Here is a 10335-nt window from a genome sequence, read left to right as displayed (position 1 = left end):
CCTCACCACCCATTTCTCCCCCAGACCCAGGGGGCATCTCTCCCCCAGACCCAGGGGGCATCTCTCCCCCAGACCCAGGGGGCATCTCTCCCCCAGACCCAGGGGGCATCTCTCCCCCAGACCCAGGGGGCATCTCTCCCCCAGACCCAGGGGGCATCTCTCCCCCAGACCCAGGGGGCATCTCTCCCCCAGACCCAGGGGGTGAGGACAGGAGGAGGTCTGAGGCACAGCAGGAGCCTGGGCTGAATCAACACCTGGGACCAGGGACACACAAGAACACACTGAACCCTTTCTGCACCCTTATTCAAAAATGTTTGTCTGCACGTGTGTGTGCGTGTGTAATGGTTTTTAGGATTTCAAGGCCTTTTAGCTTGAAATATGTGTTTTTTACTGCCGTACCAATCTTGAATCCTTTGATTTTCTTTCCATTATGATTCCTAATTGAATGTTCAAAAGAATTGGGCAAGTTTAGGATGGCAAATTGATCATGTGTCACTGATACTGAACTGTGGATGACTTGGCTGCCTGCCAGAAGATAGGACGAGCATGAGGAATATGTAAGTGGAACTCTGGTGGCACTTTTTGTCCTGGTGGTAAAATACAGTGTACTTTCAGATACAAAAATCACCTTGCAAGAATTCTGTTTACCATGAGTGGAGTCATCCTCCCCTTTCTTGATTGTGGATTACACGAGGGTAGATCAATTGAGACACTGATGCTCTATTTATAGGCCAGACAAAAATACTCTCTCTTTCTCTCTCTCTCTCTCTCTCTCTCTCTCTCTCTCTCTCTCTCTCTCGGTCTCACACACACACACACACACACACACACACTGTGAGGCTATACGATTCCACAGGCTGGAGCAGGGACCCAGAGGACTTGGGGGGTCGTATGAGCAGAGTCTGATGTGATTTGCCAAGTTTAGTCTGGAGGGTGGTCATCTACCATCTTCACTTGACCTCCACTGCTCTGCAGCCTTCCACAGTTAGATGTTTCTACACAACTAAGCATGGGAAGTTAACAAACAGTAACTACCATTCACAAATCAACATAGCTGTGTCCTGCTTCGTTGGATGCATTAAAATGGAGATAATGATTCTGTTTCAAATGAATGAGTCAATTAGTCACACTGCTGGAGATGGTGGTATTTTGTTGGTTGTCTTTACATGAGTGCACACGAATGCAAGTGACTGGTGCCACTACAGTGTGTGTGTTTGTGTGTGTCCCACTGTCCCCACTGGATTCCTGTCGTCTTTGTTGTCTCAGAAAAGCCCTCTGTGTTCATGGGGCTCACATGGCCTGAGCCTTTTATGAAGAATGACCCCAACCCTCCTCTCCTCCACTCCCTTTCATCACTCACCCATCTTGTTTACTTTGATAACTCGAACGAGCTAAAATAAGCTCTGCATTCTCAACGGAGACTTAGGGTGAATAAAATTAGCCGGAACCTATCAAAACAGACAATATACAACCACAGACAGGTTGTTTATTTGTGTAAACCACTTGTGGTAGCACTCCTTGTTAACTGCATGAAGAAGCTGGATTATCCCATTCTTAACCTGAGGTACTTTGATCTACTCTAATCTAAGTAGCAGCAAAATGCAGTCAAAGATATCGAGGTTGCAGCTGAACTGCACTAAAGATAGTCGACCTGTGCGTCAGACGGCGCTGTGTATTTAAGGATTCCACCTTTCCCCCACAATCCCCCCTTGCCCCCTGACCTACGACCCCCCCCCCCCGCCCCTCCTCTGTCACATTGGCGGGGAGAGAGGGAGTGATCACGGTAGTAGCGCGTGTACACGACGTGGCTACAGACTGTATCACCTTTCTGCAGGACCATTTCTGTCTCGTGTTGGGTAGATGATCCCCCTCACTCAAACGTGACTGGTATCTGCACATGGAAGCCCCGAGCCACACAACGCCATCTCACCACACCATCTCAAAGTTCAACTGATATAAGATAGCAGAATAGTGATGTTTTTTTTTTGTCAAGAATCTTCTTCTAGGTGACTCTTGGTGAGCCTGAGATGTCATTAATACGAAATTGTGTGCTTAAAGTGAGAAGTCAACTGGTTTTCCAGGTATTATTAATCTTTGTCCATCTTAAACCATCTGTATCTACTGTATCTAGTTATTTACATTTGTGTATCAATCTATTTACACATAATTTATTCAACTGCATGACACTTATTTGTGTGATATGGCCAATGTTGCACATATAACACATCTGTCTTCATTTACATATGTTGCTTCTGTGATGGCATTTAGCTCTGTGTAAGTGAAACTTAATTTAAAACTTTCAGCATTTGTCCGGAGCTTGTTGGAGATCCCTTTGACTGGCACTGTGTTTACCGTGTGGAGATTGGGTATACATTATCAACTTCAAAATGTGTTTCAGTGAAATCTTAACCTACAACCTTGTCCTTTCTTCAAAGGACTAAAAAAATATCTGCTATTAGGTCTCAAAGGAGGATGAGGTAGGCCAATTGTAAAATCTGGTGTACACACACACACACACACCTGTATTTTAAGCATTGACACTTTCTAAAGACCAGGACTGAACCCTGTAACCCCCCCTCCTCTCTATTATATACTCTAGAGAGGAGAGTTGGTGAACCCAACAACCCTCCCAAACATTTTGCCGTAGGTTGGGGTGTCGCCTTTCACAGTACACACTATGTTAGACTGCAAATTCCTCCCAACCTCCCAAAGGTATATTTAGGTTGGTGGAAGTGTTTCCCAGCAAGATTATATAATACAATCCATCCAACTGGTCTTGTCCGTCCGCACGGTTAAGGTGTCTGAGCCAACTGGAATGATCGACTCTAAAAATCCCAGTGATATATACGTAATAGTGTTTATAGTGAATGCTTTTGTAGTTTGTAGTTTGATGAATAACTCCATGAAACCGTAATACATCATTACACCAGTTGTGTTAATCTATGAGTCTATTGAATGAAACAAACATAAATTACCATTATAATGTTTTAACACCTAATTATTACATAGGGTATGTTACCTGAGTACAGTTCTCATACTTGCATTTTGTATTGTACTAAGCGACAGACATTACATTACATCTACATTACATGTATTCATTTAGCGGACGTTAAACCAGGCTGCCCCATGATCTCCACAGGTGGGGGTTAAATAGCCATGACGTTCCCCTGTATTGTCAGGCCAGCCTAGAAGAAAGGCAACTGGCCTCAAGGAAAGACTATTAGCATTGCTGCCAAGTTAACACACTCACAGACACGGAAACAAGACCAAAATAAAGAACTCCTTTGTTTTGGGTAACATGCATTAAAATAGTTTGGCCAAAAAGGTTAGGGGGAATGTGGGATGGGGGGAGAATTGAGCATGATACTTTAGAGTCTAAAGTAAAGTTTAGACAGTCCTCCAACCACACTATATTTGGACTCTTAGTTGCAACTCTATTTACAAGAAGGTTTAAAGTATATTTACAATGTGCACGCGTTTAGCTTTACTATTGTTTGCGAGGTACCCATTTTAGGAATAATATAAATATTAAATGTGGTTTTAACTGAGGTTCAAGAGAAGACCACACGACAAAACTCCTTTGCCATCATGACCACGCACACAAGTCAATCACATTAGTTACACTCCCAGCTATAGCATACACCTAATGGTGTATTTATGTTGTGTCAGAATTATTTTATATTTTTGGGGTTTTACAAATTTGGACCCCCACACAGTACTTTGCAAAACTGGGTGGCATGACTCCCCAGCACCCTTGGCCTAACCCTATCCAGGCTGTGTGTGGTCAGCTTCTCTTCCCCTGGGCAGTGGTGGATGACAGGGGTGCAGTTGTGGGGGAAGTTGAAGATGGGCCATATAGGGGAGGGGGGGGGGGGTGGTAGGGGTCAATCTGGAGGGAGAGCAGGTAAGGCAGTTATCAAACCTGTTCAAGAACAGGTTTAGCTCGTTGGCCCTGTTCAGGCTTCCCTCAGCCGGTCTTTCCGTAGATTGTTTTAAGCCTGTGATGTTCTTCACCCCCTGTTAGACGTCTCTCCCCCTGTCTTGCTACAACTGGTCCTCCATCTTAACCTCTACTTCTGACCACATTTGACCTCTTATCATGAGAAAAGAAGTGGGCTACATCTACACTGTAACAAACTTCAAATGAAGGAATGTGCATCTCACTGGCCTATGTTGTAAAAAAAACAAAAAACAGTTAAACTATTCTAGATGATTGTGTATTTTAGGCATCCAAACCCTCCTGCTTTCCCTCTCCCTTGCTCCAGGTTAACGTTGTTCCTTTCATTCCAGCCACATAGTTTTGCTGTGACTCTAAGACTGCATTACTAAGGCCCCGGTTGAACAGTTTGAAAAGCATGTTTTTGAAAAAGCCTTGTTTGTTTGAGTGTTGGTAAAGCAATCTACACTGATCAGATAGTTACATGTGACAAACATGTAAACCTCTATCCAGGTGACTATGGAAGCAAATCACTGACATCATGTTTTGAATTCCAAAAAGGCATTGAATACTTGATATTGAAATGTAAAAACCACCAAATGTATTGGTTTTAATTTCACTTCTTTAACATTTATTTCAATGTTTAAAAAAAAAAGCAGCTACACCTGGATGAGAGGGGCCTGGGGAAAGAGGTCTTTTTCCTCATTCAAAACATGTCACTGATTTGTGTACATAGCTGGCACCAATCTAGTAATGGCAGAATGGTGATCCTTTGAAGATAAGTTTAAAAACAGGGCCAAAATGTTGTTTGCATAGTAAACATGTCCCCAGTTAACTCTACAGGTAACCTGTTTTCATGACCTTACTACTGCTAAAATGGATGCCAAAAGGTCACTTGGCTCTAACTTCGGTCAGTGACAGGTAATCTAAGGTTAAAAGTCCCACAATTTAAATAGTAGTTTGATACAGTTTTTGGCCACGACAGAATCTCTACTGATTCTGAGTTTCAGGTTGAACTCGGATGGTTGTTGGTTATTCATTAATAACTCACCTGTTTGTTTTGACACATGATTGCCTTCAGCGCCTTTCAAGAGTTGGGTCTTTCTTGAAGATGTTTTCTCCTCTTTATTGGATATATATATATACTTTTTTTTACAGTTTGGTAATGCATTTTCAATTGTGAAGGATACATTTCATATTACACAATAACATTGGAATGGGATTATTGAAAGATTGCAGGAAATTGCAATCCGAGAACATTTCTCATTGGTTGAAAGGGTGGGTGGATGATCCAAGTACTTTCATATGGCTAATCTCCCCAGGCCTTTCCTGTGGAAGAATAAGAATGTACTGTATGGTGTTTCCTGCTTTTAGCAGAAAAGGCAGACAAACAACTTCATTAAGATCCCTCTAAAAGGTTGTGAGGCTATCATTATTGAATACATTTCTTATTTTGAGGGTCCAAGTTGTTCCAAAAATGTATCTACAAATCATATTCCTTACTACTCTCAGAGGTTGTATATCAACAGAGTTGGTAAATGTTACTGCTATTCAGCTGGGAGAAGGAGAAAGACTCTCCTACTGTAGGCTTCCAGCGCTCAGGGCCTGGTTGAGTTGAGTCCTGACCAGAGGTGTCAAGTAACGAAGTACACAATACTTCGTTACCTTACTTAAGTAGAAATTTAGGGTATCTATACTTTACTGGAGTAATTATTTTTCAGACGACTTTCTATTCCTTACATTTTTATGCCATTATCTGTACTTTCTACTCCTTACATTTAAAAACATAGCCTCGTTACTCCAATGTCAGTTCTTTTTTCCATTCCGGCTTGTAATCGTTCAAAAAAAACACCAAAAAATAACCTATCCAGATAAATCGAGCCATCCGGATAGAGTCAATTTGATTGTGGTTGGATGAGAAGTGTAAACATATACCATTCCGACACCCTAGCTATTGGTTTGAGAGACTCAAGAGAACTCGAGCAAAATGTCCCAACCAAGCACCAGCGAGGACATTGGTAGCCAGGAAGACAAGCCAACCCTTCTACATCAATGGACGTACCTGGAAGATTTTTTCAAAATGGTTGGATGTAAAATAACTTTCGAATTCGCTGCAAACTCTGCGCACCCAAGGAGGCTACCACGAGCTAATGGTGTTCAAAAACTCGCCGTTTAATTTGAATAAAGGTTATTGATAACATGCCTCTGAAGTTTGACTTTTTGCACCATTACAATACTTACAGGCAATGCCTCATAATATCTTTCGCTCCATGAAACACATGTTAATGCTAAGTAGTACATATATATGGTTCTTTAATGTATTTGCATTGTACTAAAATGCATTCATTTTCAATTGGCATAAACAGGTGCATCCCAAAGTTGTCAAGATTAACATTTCAATTCAATATAATTGAAATTTTTTTGGGGGAGGTGGGGTCATGCATTATAGGCCCCTGTGGTGCGGCCTAAGCTTTTATCCTTAATGGCATTTTTTTACCCTTACATTCCTACTTTTACTTTTATACTTAAAGTAGTTTTGAAACCAGTACTTTAATACTTTTACTTGAGTAAAAGCTTGAGTTGATACTTCAACAAAAGTATTTTTAAACCCTATCTATACTTCTACTTGAGTAATGAATGTGAATACTTTTGACACCTCACCTGTTGGTATGTTTTGATGTAATGAAAGATCCCCTTGTCTATTCCAGTAACAGGTCAGGGTGTCACAGGTCAGGGTTGGCCAATCAGAAGGACTCAGGTCATATACCTCCTGCCTAGCAAGGGTAAATACACTGTTCACAAATATTTGACGGTAAACAAGACAGTGTATTTATAGTATGCAATACAAGTTTCTTGTATTTTAATTATGAAAATGTAACTGTAATTATGTCATTTGTATTAAATATATTTTGGAGGAAGTAAGTGATCAAGAGTCAGTGTTTTCACACAATATAAAACATTTATTTTGAAAAATATCACATTTCCACACTCAAATACACTAAGATCTGAGGCTTTTCCTTTAGATTGAGACTCGCTTTCAGACACATATTGAATTGGATTTAGAGAAACCATTGAGATAACATTAAACAAACTCAGCACAGTTATGTCAACATACATGTCAATATTACTGGAAGGAAAAGAAACACTAGCTTAGAGCCCCGTATGTCACAATGCATAACTCTTTCACTACCTGATTATTCTCAACAATCCTGCTGTACATCAAGGCACACCATTACATTACAAACATAATAAATTCTACATGTGTAGGGAGATGATTAGGGAAACGTTCATAAAGATCCATCTTAGTCATTCTTTTATGAAATGTTTTGTACAAAGGTGAATTCTTATTTCTCTCATCATTTATTGCACTGGGAAATCACACACATTCAGATTCCAGAGAATTACCCGTTATTTGCCTGAACCGTAAACCCTTCAACGTGAAGGATACTGTAGGTTGATTCACATCAAGAGGCTGATCATAGTCAGTGCATTTTATTCTCTTTTACCCTTAAAATGGGTAATGATCATAAGAAGGTTACTTATTTTACAGTATATTCTGAGTTCTGAATGAAATTTTACATCTGTCTTAAAAAGGGAGCAGGATTATGAAAAGGCACTTCACTAAATTACACCAAAGTAACAAGCCAACACAATCTTCCAACTGCCTCTGCTCCTTTGATCATGTCCATAAGGTGAGGTCTCTGGAGCCATTTGTCAGTTTGACAGTAAATTCATGACAGAAGCTATAGTTTAAATGAGTAGCTAATTTAAAACTAATGTGCAACAAGCTTTTTACAGTTTTGACCAAGTGCTGGTTCACACTCTTAGACTTTACCAATAAGGGGCCTTTTTCTCACTACGGCCCCAGTCTTGCCACTCAGGGCAAAGTCTGCTAGACGTACGCGGGCTCACGTTCTCATCAATCTCCACTAGTTTTCTTCCATTCTTGCGATCTTTCGTTTTCTTCCAGTCCACTGGATGCAAAGTCTGCAGGTCCTCTCCGTTCCAGCCTATGTGTTTGAGCCTGTAGTTCTTGCCATTGTTATTGTCCCAGTGTGTCTGGTCCTGCGTCTTGAAGCACACGCAGAACTCAACCCGGTTCTGAGGAGCCACATAGCCTGGCAGCTCAAAGACGAAGGCGAATGTGTCAGTATCCTGGCAACTGTAGACATTGTTCATAAATGTGCAGTCCACGTCAGTGTAGCTTTTCCACGAGTCGAAAGTCACCCGTACCTGGACAGATTTTTCAAAGCCCAGGTTCCGGACTTTGACTGTACCAGTGAGCGATCTCTCTTGGAGAGAACAGCTCTCCAGGCTAACATAATTCTTCAGCAGGCGGTTCCGGAAGTCCAGGTAGTCTGAGGCAGGCTGTTTGAAATCCAGTGCCAGGCTGCGGACCGAGCTGATCTTCAGGGCCATGGTGGTGTTTTCCAGATCCGCCACATCAAACTGCAGCTCTGACAGCCCCGCCGTCACTGCATCCTCCTCAAACCGAGAGAACACGTGGATGGCAGTGAGAGACATGCCTTTGGAGTCGGCAAACACCACCCTCTTCTTGCCCTTGGCTTGGAGGCTCTTCCAGCCCGGGCAGAGACTCTGAGATTCATGCAGGCGATGGGAGCTAAGGCAGGACCTCAGGGTCTTGCAGTGGTGGAGGTGGTGGTGGTTATTGTGATGTTTGGTCTGGTTCCTGGAGCGCAGATCCTCGTATGAACTGAGAAAACTGCGGACTGGGGGAGAGTGACTAATGTAGATCCTCATGGCCATATCCACAGGCATGACTGGGCCATGACTGATAGGAGAGGAGCTGAGAATCTGGAACACACTGGGGAAGAATGTGACAGACCTCAACATTAACATTTTACGGCTTAAAAGCATAGTTGTTTTGTTGTAATTTGATAAGTGAAAAACACTACAGGTTAAATGTGCATTTAACATAGATTTTACTGTTATCAAGTCAGCTCAATAGCATGCCAAAGTCCTAAAGGCAAAACGAACGATTTACTTTTGTCATGAAACTGAATAGAAACATTTAATCTTACCTTGTGGGCCACGTTGTGGCACTCATTGCTCCGAGTAAAAGGGAGAAAAGCTCCCAAGTCAACGTAGAATTAAACAAAGAAAGTTCGGTCTGAGTAAGTTTTGAGTCGTCACGCCCCCCTTCTGTTTCATCTATTCAGTTCTCCTATGCGCTCCAAGTTACGCAGACCGTTTTAGACTGGAGTCAGAGCAGTTTAGCATGACTCTATATAGATAATTTCCATATTCATTAACATAGGTCCTCACACAACCAATCAAAGATCCCAAAGATTTTGTTATAACCAATCAGAGATTTAGAAACAGGAAAGTTGGCCAATCCACTGTTTGAATTCGGAAGCCTAAAATTGACACGCATGCTATTTGAGGACCATTACAGTCCCCTGCTGGCATTGTCTAGAGTTTCAGAAATGCTGTATTCTACACCCCGAAGACGTTCTTACCAGTATCTTTTTTTTCAGAGTTATGATGAAATGTGACTTACAATTTCTAATACCGTCTGATTTATTATTTATGAAACACACTATTTTGAGTCTATTTGATATGGTAGTTGGCCTTAGTCTTTATTTGACAACATATATTGCATGTATTTGTGCCATTGGTCATGGCCATTAGTTAATAATTATCCCTCCAACTTTAAATAAATAAACAACCTGGAGGTAAGAAGAAATCCAATGGATCTAAATATCTAAAATTCTAAGACTTCATGACAGCCAGGTGAAATCATTATTACAGAGAACAAAAAACAACAGGGACAACAAAAAAGGAGATGTTCGAGCTGTTTAGCTGTTGAGTAATCTCCCACTGACATGCATGCCTTAGAAATAGCCCATGTGAGGTGTATTATGCTCCGTGTTGGTCAAGAGCATTGAGATGGTGAACACGTTCATGATGAATCCCCTACATACTTGCCTTAGATATAGCCCATGTCAGGTGTATTATGGTCCGTGTTGGTCAAGAGCATTGAGATGGTGAACACGTTGATGCTGAATTCCCTACATGTGATGTTGACCTGACGACCTTTCCAGCAGGAGTGGGCTTGCGCATAATCGGCAGCAGCTGTGCTGCACAGGAGGAAGCATTTCCATCGTTGTTATAAGCTGGTATAGTCAAAACAAAGTCTAATAACTCTACAACTACTCATCAGTGTTTTTTGTTGTTGTTTTTTTTCATGTATTATAGGCCTACTACGGTTTTCTTTTAAAGGGTGAATCCAGACACATGAAAATGGTAAATAACAGTCTTTCTTCAGGTCGGGAACTATTTCATTCAAACTGTTTTGTTTGGCCAGGGTTATTGGCTTGTGCTTCATTACACTAGGCTACATTGCAACAGCCAACAGATATCTGGCTGACATAAAA

At 41.6% G+C, this 10335-nt stretch overlaps 1 protein-coding gene across 1 annotated transcript; it reads right to left on the bottom strand.

The window, feature by feature from the left end:
* Positions 1 to 6876: 6876 nt before the first annotated feature.
* Positions 6877 to 9157, bottom strand: ppp1r3ca (protein phosphatase 1, regulatory subunit 3Ca). The gene is made up of 2 exons (XM_084667295.1): positions 8980 to 9157; positions 6877 to 8762 (listed from the first exon to the last, which is right to left on the bottom strand). Exons 1-2 carry the CDS (start codon positions 9003 to 9005, stop codon positions 7769 to 7771), a joined length of 1020 nt encoding a protein of 339 aa, XP_084523421.1. The 5' UTR covers positions 9006 to 9157; the 3' UTR covers positions 6877 to 7768.
* Positions 9158 to 10335: the final 1178 nt, after the last annotated feature.

Source organism: Hypomesus nipponensis, chromosome 11, assembly GCF_054491055.1.
Source record: "Hypomesus nipponensis isolate SF chromosome 11, ASM5449105v1, whole genome shotgun sequence".
Classification (NCBI taxonomy): Eukaryota; Metazoa; Chordata; class Actinopteri; order Osmeriformes; family Osmeridae; genus Hypomesus; species Hypomesus nipponensis.
The sequence above is the reverse complement of the archived record's forward strand: the minus strand, read 5'-3'. Positions and strand labels throughout refer to the sequence as shown.

Bases quoted from the DNA above. Each gene is read 5' to 3' on its own strand.
- ppp1r3ca (XM_084667295.1), bottom strand. From the start codon at position 9,005: ATGAGTGCCACAACGTGGCCCACAAG. The intron at 8,763-8,979 runs GTAAGATTAAAT...ATTCTTCCCCAG, and splicing joins GCCACAACGTGGCCCACAAG to TGTGTTCCAGATTCTCAGCT.